Source organism: Oncorhynchus mykiss, chromosome 26 (assembly GCF_057628025.1).
Source record: "Oncorhynchus mykiss isolate SJ-2025 chromosome 26, ASM5762802v1, whole genome shotgun sequence".
In the NCBI taxonomy this organism is placed as follows: Eukaryota; Metazoa; Chordata; class Actinopteri; order Salmoniformes; family Salmonidae; genus Oncorhynchus; species Oncorhynchus mykiss.
In genome coordinates, this window is record NC_143047.1 from 25,619,532 (window position 1) to 25,641,594 (window position 22,063).

Here is a 22,063-nt window from a genome sequence, read left to right on the forward strand (position 1 = left end):
CATGTAATTCCATAGCTGTAATACACATACAGTAATAGGTATTCTACTTGAGTATTCAAGGCACAGATAAGGTGTCAGAAATAGGAAAAATAAGTAAATAAACGTTCTGATGCACAATTTAGAATATATTTCATTAAAATGTTGTCCTACTTGAAAAAAAGTCAAATAAGTCAAAGCAACTGTGGGGCTGAACTCTGTAGACATGTACAAAGAGCTCCACCTTGTGGTAAAAGGTGACGGTAAAAACATGCAGAACTTTGCCATTAGATTCTCATTCTCATTTTCCAATCATTTACCGGACAGTGAGAAAAAAAATGTATATTAAATTTTATTTCAAAATAAATGTTAATAATGAATCAACATTAATTAGCTTGGACAAAAATATGTACAAGAATGAATATAATTTACAAACACTTGCCATACATTATCATTTTGCACAACTTAATACTGTAAAGATCACAAGCGTAATGAATGCACACACCAAGAATCATCCAAGCCAGCACAGATATTCTCAATATTCTCTGCATGAAAATTAACAACTGTTGGAAAGTTGTAATAAGAAACATGTGTAACACCCTAATATTGCAGTGGTCTTTAAAATGGGATAAAACTACTGGGGACTTTTAAACAGTTATTGCAAATGTGTCAATACACTTCCAGAAATTACTTCTGATATCAAAATTGGGTGAACAAATAATGTGCTAGTAATATAAGGGCTAAGTAACAACATATTATTATTTATTAAACCCCAAAACAGCTTTCATAAGAGCACACTGTATTGACTGAACAGCTACAGGATCTCCCATCAGGCATGATCCCTCTGAAAACTACTGCAGTGCAATCAAGATGAGGTAATGATGCAACCTCTATGAACTACAAAAAAGTGAAGCCCAAATTTCAAACAAGGACATTAACACAACTAAATGAAATGAAACAGGTCATGAATGATGGGTAACAGTGGGATTGGGATACAGTAGGGCTGTGTTTACACAGGTAGAACAGTTCTGATCTTTTGACCAAAGAGCTGATCGGTCAAAAACACCAATTAGTGGTAAAAAAAAAATTAAAAATAGAAAAATTGGGTTGCCCGTGTCAACACAGCCATTACATAAAAATATGAAGCGCTAAGCCTGCTTTTATACAGGCAGCCTAATTCTGATCTATTTGTTCACTAATTGGTCTTTTGACTAATCAGATCAGCTCTGAGAAAAGATCTGATGTGACTGGTCAAAAGACCATTTAGCGGAAAAAATATATATATGAATTCGATTGCCTGTGTAAACACAGCCTTAGACATGCCAAGTGGACACACAATTCAGGTAATTAAATAATACATTACATTTTCTCATACTCAGAAAGGGTTTCTATAGTGGATTAAAATGCTAATCCAAGTAAGACCGTTGATGATCAAAATTAAAAAATGCTTTCTCACTTTTTAAAATCAAATCAATTTTCATAAATAATGAGTGATTTCAGATGCAGAAGAGTGGACAGTGCTTGAGACATGGATTTTGAAGAAACATCAACAGTAAGACTGCCCAAGTGCACATTCACTGCATCAACCTCTAGACACAACCAGAAGGTTTCACAGCAGCAGAGAATTCATATAATGACATCAGGTAAGGCCAAATAAAAATCACTCCAATCACATCAAAGCACCCAAACTATAGTACAAATTAGGCATAACACCAACAGATACATACAGGTTGGACTCTAAGAAAATATATAAACTGCCTTAAGTATTCACACCCCTTGACTCTTTTTTTGTGTTACAGCCCGAATTTAAAATGTATTCCATTTAGATTTTTTTTACTGCCCTTCATACAATACCCTTTCATGTCAAAGTGGAATTATGTTTTTAGACATTTTTACAAACTAATAGAATTGAAAAGCTGAATAGTCTTGAGTCAATAAGTATTCAACACCTTTGTTATTGAGGCTTACCATAAGTTCAGGAGTAAAAATGTGCTCAACAAGTCACATGGACTCATTCTACGTGCAATAGTGTCTAATATGATTTCTTTATGACAACCTCATCTCCGTCCCAACACTTACAAGTATCTGTAAGGTCCCTGAATCGAGGAGTGAATTTCAAAAAGCAAATTCAAAGCCCAGGGAGGTTGTCCAATGCCTTACGTAGGGCATCCATCGATTTGTAGTTAGATGGGTAAAAAAAAATATTTAAAAAATAAAATACTAAACAGATGTTGAATATCCCATCGAGCATGGTGAAGTTACTAATTACACTTGAGACAAATTCACCTTTCAGCAGGACAATAACCTAAAACACAATGCCAAATATACACTGGAGTTGCTGACCAAGACAACATTTAATGTTCCTGAGTGGCCTAGTTACAGTTTTCACTTGAAGCTCGCCGCCATTGGACTCTAAAGCAGTGGAAACGCGTTTTCTGAAGTGATCAATCACGCTTCAACATCTGACAGATGGGTTTGGCGGATGCCAGGAGAATGTTACCTGTCCCAATTCAACTAAGTTTGGTGGAGGAGGAATAATGGTTTGGGCTAGGCCCCTTAGTCCGAATGAAGGCTAATCTTAACACTACAGCATACAATGACATTCTAGACGATTCTATGCTTCCAAATTTGTGGGAACAGTGTGGGGAAGGTCCTTTCTTGTTTCAACATGACAATGCCCCTGTGCACAAAGCGAGGTCCATACAGAAATTATGTCGAGATTGGTATGGAAGAACTTGACTGGCCTGCACAGAGCCCTGACCTCAACCCCATGAAACACCTTTGGGAAGAATTGGAACGCCGACTGCAGCAAAAGGGGGGACCAACTCCATATTAATACCCATGATTTTGGAATGAGATCTTCAACAAGCAGGTGTCCACATACTTTTGGTCATGTAGCGTATGTGTTTTTTTTGTGTTTTTAATTAACAAATGTTAGAATTTTTCTTCAACTTAGAGAGAGTATTGTGTAGATCGTTGACAAAAATATTACAATTAAATCCATTTTAATCCCGCAACAACATTTGGAAAAGTCAAGGGGTGTGACTACTTTCTGAAGGCACTGTACATGAAGTAGCAGTGTGAAATCACAAACACCTGGGAAAAGCATGAACAACCAAAAATCTAAATTGGTAGCTTTGCAAAGGGCACTGCTGGATCATCCACTACTGCATTTCTCAACTGGCAGAGCATTTGGACTGGTGACGCACAAAAGGGAGAGCACACAGGCAGAGGCAGTCTCAGCACCATTAGTAGAACAAATATAAAAAGAATAGTATACAAAACACTAGTTTTCAATACTTGATATGCCGTTTCATACAATTGAAGGGGAAATCCAATTAGTAGCGATGTTTAAGTGAAAGGCCCAGCAGAAGCATCAAGGGTTTCATATTTATCTTTCTGCAGTTGAAGTCGGAAGTTTACATACATCTTAGACAAATACATTTAAACTCAGTTTTTCACAATTCCTGACATTTAATCAGAGTAAAAATTCCCTGTCTTAGGTCAGTTAGGATCACCACTATTTTAATAATGTGCAATGTCAGAATAATAAGAGAGAATGATTGATTTCAGCTTTTATTTCTTTCATCACATTCCCACTGGGTCAGAAGTTAACATGCACTCAATTAGTATTTGGTAGCATTGCCTTTAAATAGTTTAACTTGGGTCAAACGTTTCAGGTAGCCTTCCACAAGCTTCCCACAATAAGTTGGGTGAATTTTGGCCCATTCCTCCTGACAGAGCTGGTGTAACTGAGTCAGGTTTGTCGGCCTCCTTGCTCGCATGCGCCTTTTCAGTTCTGCCCACACATTTTCTATGGAATTGAGGTCATGGCTTTGTGATGGCCACTCAAATACCTTGACTTTGTTGTCCTTAAGCCATTTTGCCACAACTTTGGAAGTAGTCTTGGGGTCATTGTCCATTTGGAAGAACCATTTGCGACCAAGCTTTAACTTCCTGACTGATGTCTTGAGATGTTGCTTCAATATATCCACATACTTTTCCGTCCTCATGATGCCATCTATTTTGTGAAATGCACCAGTCCCTCCTGCAGCAAAGCACCTCCACAACATGATGCTGCCACCCTCGTGCTTCACGGTTGGGATGGTGTTCTTCGACTTGCAAGCATCCCCCTTTTTCCTCCAAACATAACAATGGTCATTATGGCCAAACAGATCTATTTTTGTTTCATCAGACCAGAAGACCAGATTTCTCCAAAAAGTACGATCTTTGTCCCCATGTGCAGTTGCAAACCATAGTCTGGCTTTTTTATGGCGGTTTTGGAGCAGTGGCTTCTTCCTTGCTGAGCAGCCTTTCAGGTTATGTCGATTATAGGACTCGTTTTACTGTGGATATAGATACTTTTGTACCCGTTTCCTCCAGCATCTTCACAAGGTCCTTTGCTGTTGTTCTGGGATTGATTTGCACTTTTCGCACCAAAGTACGTTCATCTCTAGGAGACAGAATGTGTCTCCTTCCAGAGCGGTATGACGGCTGCGTGGTCCCATGGTGTTTATACTTGCGTACTATTGTTTGTACAGATGAACGTGGTACCTTCAGGCATTTGAAATTGCTCCCAAGGATGAACCAGACTTGTGGAGGTCTACAATTGATTTTCCCATGATGTCAAGCAAAGAGGCACTGAGTTTGAAGGTAGGCCTTGAAATACATCCACAGGTACACCTCTAATTGACTCAAATGATGTCAATTAGCCTATCAGAAGCTTCTAAAGCCATGACATTTTCTGGAATTTTCCAAGCTATTTAAAGGTACCATCAACTTAGTGTATGTCAACTTCTGACCCGGAATTGTGATAGTGAATTATAAGTGAAATAATCTGTCTGTAAACAATTGTTTGAAAAATTACTTGTGTCATGCACAAAGTAGATGTCCTAACCGACTTGCCAAAACTATAGTTTGTTAACAAGAAATTTGTGGTGGTTGAAAAACAAGTTGTTCACATGCATAGTTTTCATGTCAACATTGATGGCACGCAGATCATTTTAGGGTGGTGTGTTAACAATATCTTCAAATGATAGAATGTTCTAAATTATTTAATATGTTCACAATCTAACCAGTGTATAAAACAGTCATAACAATAGTCCAAAAATGTTGTGAAAATCAAAAACACTGAACTGCGACTCTGATCAGTATTGCTTTGACTTCACCCATATCACACAGGTTAAGAGATTAAATCAATTCAAAACACTGTTCAAGAAATACAAAGGAGGGAAGTTTAGCTTGAACTTGTGAGAACCATTGTGAGTAAAAACAATAAAGACAGATGCCTGATGTTTTCTGTATCCTTTCTTAAAATGTTCAATTTCCAGGCATGCAACATTTAACAAATATGGGAAAACAAACCCGAGGATGAGCAGAGGCCAGTTAGTCCTTTGTAGAGCACAAAGTTGAGGTGGCCACAACCACATGTTTTGGGCACAGGAGTCAGGGTTGTGTCAACGGCAATGTTTCCACAGCAACCTCAGCAGGTGTGTGGGACAGCAACAGGCAGGACTATGTGAGTGACAGTGGGGTGTACCATTCCTGAGCCAAGGGACGGGCTGGGGGGATCAGGTAGGCAGATGAGTTGCTGAGTTGTCTAATGCCTACTCCATCTTCTGCTGCAGTTTCTTCTGGAAGCAGACAGGCAGGATAGAGAGTACGGCCAGGACACCTAGCACAATCAGAGAGTTCCAGGACACTGCCTCCCCAGCTGTCGTCAGTTTATACAGTGTTGTACCAGCGTTGATCGCCACGAAGGATGGTGGGGCCACTCCTGACAGTCAGAGATAAGGGAGGAAGTCAGGATTGTAAGACCGCCTAGGAATGCCTTGGCTATCACCAAATATTTCTGTAGAAAAGTGAACAAAGGCTTGAGCTCCTTTTTTTATACTGTGTTGAGCTGTTGACGGTAGGTGCACTTGATTCAAAAGCCCTGCGCAGCATTCCCATTTTTATTTGTCTGAAGAGACAAACTCCACCTACCCTTGGCAAATCTGTGACTAAATCGAGTGCACCTACTACGCTGCCCAATCAGATCAAATCCCCGTGGCTATAGAGTTCCATGACCCTGGCCACAGCCAAGTTTAATAGGCTACTAGCCTATGTAAGATTTAATAACTTTTAAAATCATGACCACAGAGACTGTCAACGAATACAGCAAAGAGCTGCTGTTTTTATGAGTGAGTTCATGTTTAACTTCATATTCAGCACTGTCACTGTTTTTATTCAACACTATTACTAAAAGCTGCTTCTCCGTACTTCCGCTCGGGCTGCAGCTGCAATGAATGAGTAGCTAAGTATCGATAGCCCTGCGTTTTATTATTATTAGCAGCTTGTCGTGTCGATTTTATATTCAATGAATATTTAACTTTCTCTGGTCATAGGAACAACATGAATTTGTGCATGAGGCAGATGCGGTGCGACTCGAGTTTCGCCATCAGGTGGAAGATGGTGTTCCCTCTCTCTGGTCAGTCTCACCAGAGGAATTCCAATTCGTAAACTCGGGCATCTTTCTAGAGCTCCGACTTTTGACCTGAAGATCACTGACATCGTGATTTGACCTCGTTGACCATCAATCCAGTAAAATAAAAAAGCAATTTCAATTGATTGATGCAATTGATGCACCACAGTGCCTCACAAGTGCTAAATCAACTGATCTGTTATCCAAGTATTGAAATATAATCTGGTCTGACATTAGGCCTACTGCCCAAACCTCATGTCTACAAAACTGTTTGTGAGGTTAATGTAAAAAAAAAAAAAAAAAAAAAAAAAAGAAAAGAATCTGAGCTGTAGATCTCTGCTTGCTTTTAGACTGCGAAAGTGATCTGGACTCAGAAAGGGTTGGTGATGACTGTATTAAATAGTATGAGAGATTCAAAAATAGCTCAGCAATAAAGACAATGCAACACTGTTTTCTACCGAAAAGGAAATACTGGAGTTTGATACAGTGCCTTGCGAAAGTATTCGGCCCCCTTGAACTTTGCGACCTTTTGCCACATTTCAGGCTTCAAACATAAAGATATAAAACTGTATTTTTTTGTGAAGAATCAACAACAAGTGGGACACAATCATGAAGTGGAACGACATTTATTGGATATTTCAAACTTTTTTAACAAATCAAAAACTGGAAAATTGGGCGTGCAAAATTATTCAGCCCCTTTACTTTCAGTGCAGCAAAATCTCTCCAGAAGTTCAGTGAGGATCTCTGAATGATCCAATGTTGACCTAAATGACTAATGATGATAAATACAATCCACCTGTGTGTAATCAAGTCTCCGTATAAATGCACCTGCACTGTGATCGTCTCAGAGGTCCGTTAAAAGCGCAGAGAGCATCATGAAGAACAAGGAACACACCAGGCAGGTCCGAGATACTGTTGTGAAGAAGTTTAAAGCCGGATTTTGATACAAAAAGATTTCCCAAGCTTTAAACATCCCAAGGAGCACTGTGCAAGCGATAATATTGAAATTGAAGGAGTATCAGACCACTGCAAATCTACCAAGACCTGGCCGTCCCTCTAAACTTCCAGCTCATACAAGGATAAGACTGATCAGAGATGCAGCCAAGAGGCCCATGATCACTCTGGATGAACTGCAGAGATCTACAGCTGAGGTGGGAGACTCTGTCCATAGGACAACAATCAGTCGTATATTGCACAAATCTGGCCTTTATGGAAGAGTGGCAAGAAGAAAGCCATTTCTTAAAGATATCCATAAAGCCCCAAGCGACTTACAGCTGTAATCGCAGCAAAAGGTGGCGCTACAAAGTATTAACTTAAGGGGGCTGAATAATTTTGCACGCCCAATTTTCCAGTTTTTGATTTGTTAAAAAAGTTTGAAATATCCAATAAATGTCGTTCCACTTCATGATTGTGTCCCACTTGTTGATTCTTCACAAAAAAAATACAGTTTTATATCTTTATGTTTGAAGCCTGAAATGTGGCAAAAGGTCGCAAAGTTCAAGGGGGCCGAATACTTTCGCAAGGCACTGTATATTCTAGCCTTACCAAAGAAAGTACCAAGGAAGAAGACCCCCAAAGGCACGTTGATGACAGGTGAGGTGATGTTGATGAACCAGTTGGGAAGAAAGGGAGTGATCCTCAGAAATATGATGTAATTGATGAGATGATCTCTGTGCTTGTCTACCTGTAATTGAAAACAGATATCATAACCTGTCATTCACAGTAAGGCTTGGAGGCTACTAGCCCCCTACTAAGACTCCACTGTTCTGTGGGTGCAGATAGACATGTGGCTGTTATTAAACTGTTAAAGTTTGCTTGTACTGTCATATCAACAACTTCCTATACTGTTCAAGTACAGAAACAACCAGTTTTTCCTTCCAAAAGGTCTTACCTGCTGGGACCATTTCTGGGCTCTCTCTGTCAGGTATCTGTAGACCACTGGTCGCCCCACTAGATAAGACAGCATGTAGCAGAAGGAAGCCCCTAGGCCAGAGCACTGGAAAACACAGTGACAGAGGCAGTACATTTTGTAAACAGAGTCTGGTTTACAGAGTCAAAGTACATTTCGTAAATGTCACCACTATTATTAGTCCTTGTGTCCATAGTATACTCACCAGGCAGACGAGGAAAAGAGCCAGGGGGAAGGGGTAGAGATAACCAGACAGGATGCTGAGGAAGATGGATCCAGGGATCGCAAATGTCTGGAGGCTGAGTCAGCAGCATCAAGGAATACAGTTCAAGGGTTGAACACACAGCAGCATGTGCACACACACACACACACACACACTTGTGGATGCGGTCACAAAAATACATGAAACAAAAATATAAAATGTTGTCCCACTCCTCTTCAAGAACTGTGTAAAGTTGCTGGATATTGGCAGGAACTGGAACACGCTGTCGTACACTTAAATCCACAGCATCACAAACCTGCTCAACGGGTGACATATCTGGTGAGTATGCATGGCATGGAAGAACTGGCACATTTTCAAATTCCAGGAATTGTGTACAGTTCCTTGCGACATGGGGCTGTGCATTATCATGCTGAAACATGAACACATAGGTATTCCTTCCCACCTGGACAAAAGGAACACCTATGTGAGAACACTGTTCACTGACTACAGCTCAGCGTTCAACACCATAGTGCCAACAAGGCTCATCACTAAGCTAAGGACTCTGGGACTAAACACCTCCCTCTGCAACTGGATCCTGTACTTCCTGACAGGCCGTCCACAGGTGGTAAGAGTAGGCAACAACACGTCTGCCACACTGATCCTTAACACTGGGGCCCCTCAGGGGTGTGTACTTAGTCCCCTCCTGTACTCCATGTTCACCCACGACTACGTGGCCAAACACAACTAACATCATCATTAAATTTGCTGACAACACAACCGTGGTAGGCCTGATCACCGACAACAATGAGACGTCAGTTGAAGTCAGAATTGGAAGCGTTGTGCCAGGACGACAACCTCTCCCTCAATGTGAGCAAGACTAAGGAGCTGATCGTGGACTACAGGAAAAAGCAGGCCAACATTGATGGGGCTGTAGTGGAGCAGGTCGAGAGTTAAGTTCCCTCGTGTCCACATCACCAACGTACTATCATGGTCCAAGCACACCAAGACAGTCGTGAAGAGGGCACGACAAAACCTTTTTCCCCTCAGGAGACTGAATTTCTTTTGGCATGGGTCCCCAGATCCTCAAAAGTTTCTACAGGTGTACCATCGAGAGCATCCTGACCAGTTGCATCACTGCCTGGTATGGCAACTGCTCGGCATCTTACCATAAGGAGCTACAGAGTATAGTGCGTATGGCCCAGTACATCACTGGAGCCAAAATTCCTGCCATCCAGGACCTATAATAGACGGTGTCAGAGGAAAGCCCATAAAATTGTCAAAAACTCCAGCCACCCAAGTTATATACGGATCTCTCTGCTACTGCACAGCAAGTGGTACCGGAGTGCCAAGTCTAGGACCAACAGGCTCCTCAACAGCTTCTACCCCCAAGCCATAAGACTGCTGAACAATTCATAAAATCGCCACCGTACTATTTACATTTCCCCCCCCTTTTGTACACTGCCACTACTCGTTGTTTATTATCTATGCATAGTCACTTCACCCCCACCTACAATGGGGCAAAAAAGTATTTAGTCAGCCACCAATTGTGCAAGTTCTCCCACTTAAAAAGATGAGGCCTGTAATTTATCATATGTACACTTCAACTATGACAGACAAAATGAGAAGAAAAAAAATCCAGAAAATCACATTGTAGGATTTTTTATGAATTTATTTGCAAATTATGGTGGAAAAGAAGTATTGAGATCCTATATCTCTGTGAATTCAAATTGGCATCGATAAAATGCAATTGTGTTCGTTGTCCGTAGTTTATATCTGTCCATAGCTTAACCCCACCACCACGGGGCACTCTGTTCTCAACGTTGACATCAGCAAACCGCTCACCCACACATCTGCCCAGTACAGTAGAAACAGGGATTCATCCGTGAAGAGCACACTTTTCTTTTATCTTTACCACTTTTTCTCCCCAATTTCACGGTATCCAATTGTTTTTAGTAGCTACTATCTTGTCTCATCGCTACAACTCCCGTACGGGCTCGGGAGAGATGAAGGTTGAAAGTCATGCGTCCTCCGATACACAACCAAACCAAGCCGCACTGCTTCTTAACACAGGGCACATCCAACCCGGAAGCCAGCCGCACCAATGTGTCGGAGGAAACACTGTGCACCTGGCAACCTTGATTAGCTGTGGCACAGCTGGCGCTGCAGTACAGCGCCCTTAACCACTGCGCCGCCCGGAAGGCCTGAAGAGCACACTTTTCCAACGTGCCAGTGGCAATCGAATGTGAGCATTTGCCAACTGAAGTTGGTTACAACACCGAACTGCAGTCAGGTCAAGACCCTGGTGAGAACAACAAGCACGCAGATGAGCTTCCCTGAGATGGTTTCTGACAGTTTGGGCAGAAATTGTTCTGTTGTGCAAACCCACAGTTTCATCAGCTATCCAGGTGGCTGGTCTCAGATGATCCCGCAGGTGAAGAAGCCAGAGTTGGAGGTCCTGGGCTGGTGTGGTTACATGCGGTCCGCGGTTGTGAGGCCGGTTGGACGTACTGCCAAATTCTCTAAAACGACATTGGAGGTAGCTTATGGTAGAGAAATTAACATTAAATTATCTGGCAATAGCTCTGGTGGACATTGCTGCAGCATGCCAATTGCAATCTCCCTCAACTTGAGACATCTGTGGCATTGTGTTGTGTGACAAAACTACACCTTTTATTGTGCCCAGCAGAAGGTGCACCTGTGTCATGACCATGCTGTTTAATCAGCTTCTTGATATGCTACACCTGTCAGGTGGATGGATTATCTTAGCAAAGAAGAAATGCTCACGAACAGAGATGTAAACAAACGTGTACACAATGAGAGAAATAAGCTTTTTGTGCATATGGAACATTTCTGGGATCTTTTATTTCAGCTCATGAAACATGGCACCAACACTTTAAAATGTTGCGTTTCTTCTTATGTTTAGTATAGTTAAGATATACTCCACTGTAGTAGTATACAGTGCCAGTTTATTATAGATCTGGCTGCAGGACTAATTTGTAGTCATCTGCCTGCTTTCAGCAACATCACAGGAGGATAGAAGTATCAGCTATAAAAGAGGGGGGGGGGGGGGTCCAGTGGTACCACCTTATATCAAAACACAATCCATATTCAGAGCACATTTTGAACTATGAATACAAATGTGGTATCATGTCTGATGTCTTCTACCGCTAGTTTGTTTAACCTCTTTCCCCTCCACTCTCTAGGAACATGTTAATGCATAGTGTCTGTGCTCTTGCCAGTATGTGCTAACAGCACAAGGACTGGACCAGCTGACCAGGCCCCAGCCACTGTCTGGGATGTATTGCCTTGTAATTTTACTGGTCATGTTGCTGACCTTCATCATGTTGTGGGCAAAGCATTCCTCAGATAGGATATCCTAACATTTATTTACCAGTAAAACAACAAGGCAACACAATACAGACAGTGGCCAGGGCCTGGTCAGCTGGTGCAGTCCTTGTGCTGTTAGCACATACTGGCCAGAGCACAGACACTATGCATTACTATGTGCCAAGACCGTGGAGGGGAAAGAAAATAGGAAAACTAGCAGAGGAAGCAGGGTAGAAAACATCAGGCATGATACTGCATTTTGTATTCATAGTTCATACTGTGCAGTGTTAATTCATATTCGTCATAATAAAATGTGCTCTGAAGATAAGTGATGTTTACATATGAGGGACCATAACATGCATCGGACCATGTTTTTCTCCTCTTTTATAGCGGACAATTCTATCTGCCCGTAAAGTCTGTCTGAAGTGCAATTGACAAAGCTGGAACAGAGTTATTGCAAATAGCTGTGGGTGGAAAGGAAGTCCTTAGAACCTACTGTACTGATAAAGTTTAACTTGTGTGCACTGCATGTCCACATTAATCTGTCTGTTATAAAATTAGGAAAAATGTACCGCACTCTGTGGTTGTTGTGAACACACAATAATTGCCTGAATTAATACTCAAGGATCAAATCCCACTGTACCCCCACCTACTTCTCCAGTCATTATCCAGAGGAAAGCCCATGCCTTTACTATGGGCTTGGCTGGCTGCTTTGTTCAATAGGAAATAATGAATGAGAGGGAGACCGAGCGGGCGAGAGCAAGGTAGGGGAGAAAGGGGATGATGCAATCAACAGGCCCATCACAGAGTAACAAAAGCCTGTCTTGGTCCGCTTCTGTCTTGACGCTCTCCTCTGCTGACCCACTGGAATAGATAGGGGCCCTCGCAGACTTGATTCATGTTGAAACAACTAATAAGTATGCATCTCAATCTTCCAAAAGTTGACAACTTTGCAATACACTTACTAACCAAAAGGATACAAAATATAGGTGGTAAAGTAGGCTACTAACACTTGGGTGTAGTAGGTGTCCTTATATTTGGAAAGTACAGTGCCCAAGGCTTTAGCATCATCCATATCTTTGGGGATTTTAATAGTAGCCATCTCATCACTGAAATTAAAAAAACGTGGATATCAATTCACCATCATACAATGTTGTGGGTAAATAAAAGTGTGTGAGAATCTGTGTGCAAGGGCTTTGACACTTACAGAAACAGAGAATTTAAAACGTGACCGTCTATATTGGAGTGTGTCATACTAGGCTGTACAAAATTTAAATCAAATGATTCTCATCATTAGCTGTGATAATCATTGATAACAGGCTACTATATAGATGTAATAGGCAGATTTAAGAACAGCCTTTACATGGTGATACTTTCTTTGTTCTCTATTCGACATCCCAGGTGTCTCCTAAACTCTGATGGCTAGTTGCAGGGAAATGTTTGAATTTAGAAAATGCTCCATTATAAAATCAAATCCATTTTTGCTCCATAAAATAATCCAACAATGTACACACACACACACACACACATACATGCAATGGGGTAAAAAAATATTTAGTCAGCCACCAATTGTGCAAGTTCTCCCACTTAAAAAGATGAGGCCTGTAATTTTCATCATAGGTACACTTCAACTATGACAGACAAAATAAGAAAAAAAATCCAGAAAATCACATTGTAGGATTTTTAATGAATTTATTTGCAAATTATGGTGGAAAATAAGTATTTGGTCACCTACAAACAAGCAAGATTTCTGGCTCTCACAGACCTGTAACTTCTTTAAGAGGCTCCTCTGTCCTCCACACGTTACCTGTATTAATGGCACCTGTTTGAACTTGTTATCAGTATAAAAGACACCTGTCCACAACCTCAAACAGTCACACTCCAAACTCCACTATGGCCAAGACCAAAGAGCTGTCAAAGGACACCAGAAACAAAATTGTAGACCTGCACCAGGCTGGGAAGACTGAATCTGCAATAGGTAAGCAGCTTGGTTTGGAGAAATCAACGGTGGGAGCAATTATTAGGAAATGGAAGACATACAAGACCACTGATAATCTCCCTCAATCTGGGGCTCCACGCAAGATCTCACCCCGTGGGGTCAAAATGGTCACAAGAACGGTGAGCAAAAATCCCAGAACCACACGGGGGGGACCTAGTGAATGACCTGCAGAGAGCTGGGACCAAAGTAACAAAGCTTACCATCAGTAACACACTACGCCGCCAGGGACTCACGTGTCCCCCTGCTTAAGCCAGTACATGTCCAGGCCAGTCTGAAGTTTGCTAGAGAGCATTTGGATGATCCAGAAGAAGATTGGGAGAATGTCATATGGTCAGATGAAACCAAAATATAACTTTTTGGTAAAAACTCAACTCGTCGTGTTTGGAGGACAAAGAATGCTGAGTTGCATCCAAAGAACACCATACCTACTGTGAAGCATGGGGGTGGAAACATCATGCTTTGGGGCTGTTTTTCTGCAAAGGGACCAGGACGACTGATCCGTGTAAAGGAAAGAATGAATGGGGCCATGTATCGTGAGATTTTGAGTGAAAATCTCCTTCCATCAGCAAGGGCATTGAAGATGAACGTGGCTGGGTCTTTCAGCATGACAATGATCCCAAACACACCGCCTGGGCAACAAAGGAGTGGCTTCGTAAGAAGGTACTGGAGTGGCCTAGCCAGTCTCCAGATCTCAACCCCATAGAAAATCTTTGGAGGGAGTTGAAAGTCTGTGTTGCCCAGCAACAGCCCTAAAACATCACTGCTCTAGAGGAGATCTGCATGGAGAAATGGGCCAAAATACCAGCAACAGTGTGTGAAAATCTTGTGAAGACTTACAGAAAACATTTGACCTCTGTCATTGCCAACAAAGGGTATATAACAAAGTATTGAGATCAACTTTTGTTATTGACCAAATACTTATTTTCCACCACAATTTGCAAATAAATTCATTAAAAAACCTACAATGTGATTTTCTTTTCTCATTTTGTCTGTCATAGTTGAAGTGTACCTATGATGAAAATTACAGGCCTCTCTCATATTTTTAAGTGGGAGAACTTGCACAATTGGTGGCTGACTAAATACTTTGCCACACTGTACATACATATACACACACACATACATATTGTGGGCAAAGGGGGTTGAGTGATAAATGGCAGATATGTCAGAGCAGAACTAATAAACGGCTCTGCCCCATCACTAAAATGGCCACCCCGGTCAGAACTACAGATCACAAAATGGCCGACTGACAAAACTACAATTCCCAGAAGCAAGGGGAACCCTCAGAAGGTGGTGCCGACCAACGTATAAAGGGTCAAGACGAACCAGGAAGAGAGCGAGAAAGGGTTGGAATGATCTGTGAACCATAGAGAAAGAGACAATATATCGGCTGGATTTACCATGTATGAGCTGGACTGATTTGGACTTACCTGTTGGCGTTTGGACCTACAGAGAACCCAAATCCTGTACCAAACACTGCTATCCTTGACCTTGCCTGTGGCCTGGGTGTATCAGGAAGGAGACACAAACACAGGTACTGTCCTGTTCGGAAGAACTCTCAATCTGGGGTGATTTTGGTGACAGTTTCCCACTTCATTTGTGACAAACACTCCTAATCTTGAAGAGATTTGCCACAATATATTATACATGTACAATATATATATATATATATATATATATATATATATATATATATATATATATATATATATATATATATATATATATATATCCACACACACAGTTGGAAGTTTACATACACCGTCTTAGGTCAGTTAGGATCACCACTTTATTTTAAGAATGTGCAATGTACTATTATTCTGAGTTATTTCACCTTTTATTTCTTTCATCACATTCCCAGTGGGTCAGAAGTTTACATACACTCAATTAGTATTTGGTAGCATTGCCTTTAAATTGTTTAACTTGGGTCAAACTTTTCAGGTAGCCTTCCACAATAAGTTGGGTGAATTTTGGCCCATTCCTCCTGACAGAGCTGGTGTAACTGAGTCAGGTTTGTAGGGCTTTCTCTCACACGCTTTTTCAGTTCTGCCCACACATTTTCTATAGGATTGAGGTCAGGGCTTTGTGATGGCCACTCCAATACCTTGACTTTGTTGTCCTTAAGCCATTTTGCCACAACATTGGAAGTATGCTTAGGGTCATTGTCCATTTGGAAGACCCATTTGCGACCAAGCTTTAACTTCCTGCTGACTGATGTCTTGAGATGTCGCTTCAATATATCCACATACTTTTCCGTCCTCATGATGCCATCTATTAACATGCTGCTGCAACCCCTGTGCTTCACGGTTGGGATGGTGTTCTTCGGCTTGCAAGCCTCCCCCTTTTTCCTCCAAACATAACGATGGTCATTATGACCAAACAGTTCTATTTTTGTTTCATCAGACCAGGGGACATTTCTCCAAAAAGTACGATCTTTGTCCCCATGTACAGTTGCAAACCGTAGTCTGGCTTTTTTTATGGCGGTTTTGGAGCAGTGGCTTCTTCCTTGCTAAGCGGCCTTTCAGGTTATGTCGATTATAGGACTCGTTTTACTGTAGATATACAGTGCCTTGCGAAAGTATTCGGCCCCCTTGAACTTTGCGACCTTTTGCCACATTTCAGGCTTCAAACATAAAGATATAAAACTATTTTTTTGTGAAGAATCAACAAGTGGGACACAATCATGAAGTGGAACGACATTTATTGGATATTTCAAACTTTTTTTACAAATCAAAAACTGAAAAATTGGGCGTGCAAAATTATTCAGCCCCCTTAAGTTAATACTTTGTAGCGCCACCTTTTGCTGCGATTACAGCTGTAAGTCGCTTGGGGTATGTCTATCAGTTTTGCACATCGAGAGACTGACATTTTTTCCCATTCCTCCTTGCAAAACAGCTCGAGCTCAGTGAGGTTGGATGGAGAGCATTTGTGAACAGCAGTTTTCAGTTCTTTCCACAGATTCTCGATTGGATTCAGGTCTGGACTTTGACTTGGCCATTCTAACACCTGGATATGTTTATTTTTGAACCATTCCATTGTAGATTTTGCTTTATGTTTTGGATCATTGTCTTGTTGGAAGACAAATCTCCGTCCCAGTCTCAGGTCTTTTGCAGACTCCATCAGGTTCTTCCAGAATGGTCCTGTATTTGGCTCCATCCATCTTCCCATCAATTTTAACCATCTTCCCTGTCCCTGCTGAAGAAAAGCAGGCCCAAACCATGATGCTGCCACCACCATGTTTGACAGTGGGGATGGTGTGTTCAGCTGTGTTGCTTTTACGCCAAACATAACGTTTTGCATTGTTGCCAAAAAGTTCCATTTTGGTTTCATCTGACCAGAGCACCTTCTTCCACATGTTTGGTGTGTCTCCCAGGTGGCTTGTGGCAAACTTTAAATGACACTTTTTATGGATATCTTTAAGAAATGGCTTTCTTGCCACTCTTCCATAAAGGCCAGATTTGTGCAATATACAACTGATTGTTGTCCTATGGACAGAGTCTCCCACCTCAGCTGTAGATCTCTGCAGTTCATCCAGAGTGATCATGGGCCTCTTGGCTGCATCTCTGATCAGTCTTCTCCTTGTATGAGCTGAAAGTTTAGAGGGACGGCCAGGTCTTGGTAGATTTGCAGTGGTCTGATACTCCTTCCATTTCAATATTATCGCTTGCACAGTGCTCCTTGGGATGTTTAAAGCTTGGGAAATCTTTTTGTATCCAAATCCGGCTTTAAACTTCTTCACAACAGTATCTCGGACCTGCCTGGTGTGTTCCTTGTTCTTCATGATGCTCTCTGCGCTTTTAACAGACCTCTGAGACTATCACAGTGCAGGTGCATTTATACGGAGACTTGATTACACACAGGTGGATTGTATTTATCATCATTAGTCATTTAGGTCAACATTGGATCATTCAGAGATCCTCACTGAACTTCTGGAGAGTTTGCTGCACTGAAAGTAAAGGGGCTGAATAATTTTGCACGCCCAATTTTTCAGTTTTTGATTTGTTAAAAAAGTTTGAAATATCCAATAAATGTCGTTCCACTTCATGATTGTGTCCCACTTGTTGTTGATTCTTCACAAAAAAATACAGTTTTATATCTTTATGTTTGAAGCCTGAAATGTGGCAAAAGGTCGCAAAGTTCAAGGGGGCCGAATACTTTCGCAAGGCACTGTAGATACTTTTGTACCCATTTCCTCCAGGATCTCCAGCTGTTGTTCTGGGATTGATTTGCACTTTACACACCAAAGTACATTCATCTCTAGGAGACAGAAGGTCTCTCCTTCCTGAGCGGTATGACGGCTGCATGGTTCCATGGTGTTTATACTTGCGTACTATTGTTTGTACAGATGAACGTGGTACCTTCAGGCATTTGGAAATTGCTCCCAAGGATGAACCTGACTTGGAGGTCGATAATTTTTTTCTGAGCTCTTGGCTGATTTCTTTGGATTTCCCATGATGTCAAGCAAAGAGGCGCTGAGTTTGAAGGTAGGCCTTGAAATACATCCACAGGTACACCTCCAATTGACTCAAATTATGTCAATTAGCCTATCAGAAGCTTCTAAAGCCATGACATCATTTTCTGGAATTTTCCAAGCTGTTTAAAAGCAGTCAATTTTGTGTGTAACCTTCTGACCCACTGGAATTGTGATAGTGAAATCATCTGTCTGTAAACAATTGTTTGAAAAATGACTTGTGTCATGCACAAAGTAGATGTCCTAACCGACTTGCCAAAACTATAGTTTGTTAAAAAGACATTTGTGGAGTGGTTGAAAAACAAGTTCATGTCTACCATCTAAGTGTATTTAAACTTCTGTGTGTGTGTGTATATATATATATATATATATCAAATCAATCATGTAAAGGTTGGTTGAAAATATGCCTATACTGGTGCCTGTTATCAACATCACAGCTAATGATGAGAACCGTTTGAATTAAATTATTTAACTTGGCTGGTGAATGTCATTTGGTAGGCTGTTTCACAAAAGTTAAATGTTGTACAAAAGTAACTCTTTGTACATGGGTCGGCTTGCTGGAAAGATAAATGCAAAGAACAATTACTTGTCGAGCTCTGGGAAATTCCTGTACACTAGGTACATGACAGAAGCAGCGCAGGTGAAGACAGACAGCAGGATGAGGAGAGACATGCGAGCTGAGCCCCCTCCAGTGTATCGAGTCTCTGTGGAGAGATGAGTAGCTAAGTTATATAGCATACAGTCAGCAAATTTAAAATATCATGATAAGCCTATATTCTTCTGTAACAACAGCAGTAAGCCTCATGTAATGTCTTGCTTCACTTGTTCTAGTTCCTGGTTGATTTCCCCAGAGTACATGAAGCATGCTATGTAGTCAAACCATTCAAGATATATAATCCTTGAAACTGACTACATGTATTCTAACTTTGAGGAGGAACATATCTGCCTATGTTTTCACATGACTCCAAGCTCATCCGTTTATTTTAAAAGGTTAAACAAAATGTATAAATAAAGTGTGTATTGTGTAACATCGTGTTATGATAATTGTTGCTCCATCTATATAATAACATTACATGGTTAGCCTAATATTTTCCTGACTTCATCCAAGTGTTTCTGCCATTGACATTGATTAACATTAGCAACTTAACGTAAAACTGGGTATGGTCCCTGACAGTGGCTGGATAGATAGCAACCTACTAAGTTACTAACCTGATCATGTTAATTTCAACCAAAGATACTGGTAACTAACCCATTTTGTCTGTGCTTCAACTCCGTCATACCACCAGCCTTGAAAGCAAGCAACTTCTGAATCTTGATAATCAGCTGTTAGTAACGTTAGTTAGCCAACGGTGACTGACAACAGCATATCCGCATTTCACAATCATCTGGCTGGTTATTAAGCCGGCTAGCAACATTATTTAACAAGACGTTTACCATATCAAAGAAACAGTAATGTATCTTAACGTTGGCAAATCAATTAGAAAAACAAGTAAATTAGCTAGCTATACTAGCCAGTTAGCCGGGATAGCAACGTCGTTAGCTATACATACCTTTGAGGGTTTGTGCCTCGTTAAGTTTTGTCTTCGGTTCCTCGTGTAACGTTACTAACGAAACACTATCGGCCTCTCGTCTTTCTCTTCGTTTCTTGGCCATGTCCGCTTATTAAATTAAGATACCGGGCTTCTTTCTGTCAGAGACGAGAGACCGCTTTGCCAACCGGCGACTAGCAAATTGACACATTCCCACAACCTTTCACCTTTTCTGAGTTTGTTTTTCTACTTTTTCCCCACAGTGCCCCTATTGGGCACCCTGCATTTCCAAGACAATGCTACAGCAGCACAGTGTTTATTGTTTATATAGTATATTATTGGCGTTTTTACAGTAGCAGTAATATTAGTAGCTTTCATTTATGTGACTAAGTTTTGAGTACAACATCTAGATAGATGTTGGTTGATCTCTGATGTTATGATGTCATCCAAATCATCATGAAAGATGGTCCTGAATTTTTTTACATTTTTATTTTATTTTTATTAACAACAAATCAATACATAAAGCACATGAGGGAACACAAGCATACATATATTACAAACAATAGACAATCGAGCTAGGGGGTACAATATCACATTACAATTACACAAGGACCTTAAGGGACATGCATATATTTACAATTCTAACAGCTTTTTTGTTAGTAGAGCATTTAACCGTCTTAAAATACAGTTCAATTTCTTTTTGTAGGGTACGAAAATGTGGTTTTCTGTTTGTAAATTTACATTTGTGTAAATGAAATTTGGCCAAAAGAATAATTAAATTAATTACGTTAAAAAAATTATGCTTATTTCTATTTTATGTAAAGAATCCAAACAGTACATCTCTCCACAATAGTGTAAAATCTTCATAAATGTGTTCAATTATAAACCTATTGATGTCTTGCCACAGTTTTCTTACATGCATACAATGCCAAAAAAGATGCAACACTGTTTCTGGGTGGTCATTACAAAAGGAGCAATTTGAGTTTATGTTTTCCATAAACTTCTTCATATAGTGGTTGGCAGGATAATATTTATGAATAATTTGAAAGGAAACTTCCTTCAATTTATTAACAAGTAGGTATGTGTGTGGCAACATCCAAACTTTTTTCCAACAGATATTATCAATAAATCCATTCCAATAAGGCATGACATAAGGACATACAACATCCTGCTGAAACAAGGATCGTATCGCTCTGTTGTTGAATGGATCAAAAGAGAAACAAATCTTTCCTACTGATGAGTCAACAGGGTCAATAGAAGGTAGGCTCTGAGGGTCAGGTCTTGACACGTTCCTGAATAACATAGCAACACCTGAGGGAATGGCATCTAAAACAATTGCAAATCTTTAGGTGTTACAGGGACCTTGTAAAGTGATAAGAATTCCTTATAACTGAGTAAAAGACCCTCTGCATTTACCAGTTGGCTCACCAATAGGATATTATTTCGGAACCAATATTCTAAAAACAAAGAAGTATTTCTAAACAATATATCCCGATTATTCCATATATAATATCTGTGTGGAGAAAAAATGGGTTTATAAATTAAGAACCATGACAAGAAAAGCTGCCGATGACAAGCAGAAAGTTTCACTGGAACTTTGTCAATATTATAATTGCAAAACAACATGAAGTTAAGGCCACCAAAAGTAGAGAAGACATGATGAGGAATACAATTCCAGATAGAAGTGGGTCTTCTTAGGAATTGTTTTATCCAATTGATCTTAAAAGTATTATTTAAAGTAATAAAGTCCAGAAAATTCAGTCCACCATTCTCATAAGTGTTCATTACAACAGTTTTCCTAATGTAATGGGTACGGTTTCTCCAAAGAAAGTTGAAAAGCATCTGGTCCATCTCCTTGCCTATTTTACTGTCAAGATATAAAGATAGAGCACCATATGTTAGTCTAGAGATACCTTCAGCCTTGGTTATTAGGACTCTACCTTTTAAAGATAAGTCCCTCTGTAGCCATTGATTTAGTTTCTTCTGGGGTTTTTTAATAAGAGGGTTAAAATTTAGTAAGCCTCTAGACTTCTGATCCTTTGTAATGGTTATGCCTAAATATGTAAGTTCTTCTTTTACTGGAATACCATAATATGAAGGTATCACACAATCTTTGACAGCTATGAGTTCACATTTATTAATGTTAAGAAATAGACCAGACGCTTTGGAAAAGGATTGTATCACATTGAT

General features: G+C 40.5%; 1 protein-coding gene across 2 annotated transcripts; it reads right to left on the reverse strand.

Annotated features, from left to right (window-relative positions):
• Positions 1-315: 315 nt before the first annotated feature.
• LOC110506695 (transmembrane protein 41B) lies at positions 316-20,272 on the reverse strand. 2 transcript variants are annotated; one of them, XM_021586501.3, is made up of 7 exons: positions 19,895-20,272; positions 18,931-19,048; positions 12,858-12,986; positions 8,554-8,647; positions 8,331-8,435; positions 7,985-8,123; positions 316-5,752 (listed from the first exon to the last, which is right to left on the reverse strand). In XM_021586501.3, the coding sequence occupies exons 1-7, from the start codon at positions 19,995-19,997 to the stop codon at positions 5,583-5,585; spliced, it is 858 nt and encodes a 285-aa protein (XP_021442176.1). In that variant the 5' UTR covers positions 19,998-20,272; the 3' UTR covers positions 316-5,582. The 2 variants fall into 2 exon arrangements, with proteins under 2 accessions (XP_021442176.1, XP_021442178.1); XM_021586503.3 differs by lacking the exon at positions 12,858-12,986 and having other exon boundaries at positions 19,895-20,119.
• Positions 20,273-22,063: the final 1,791 nt, after the last annotated feature.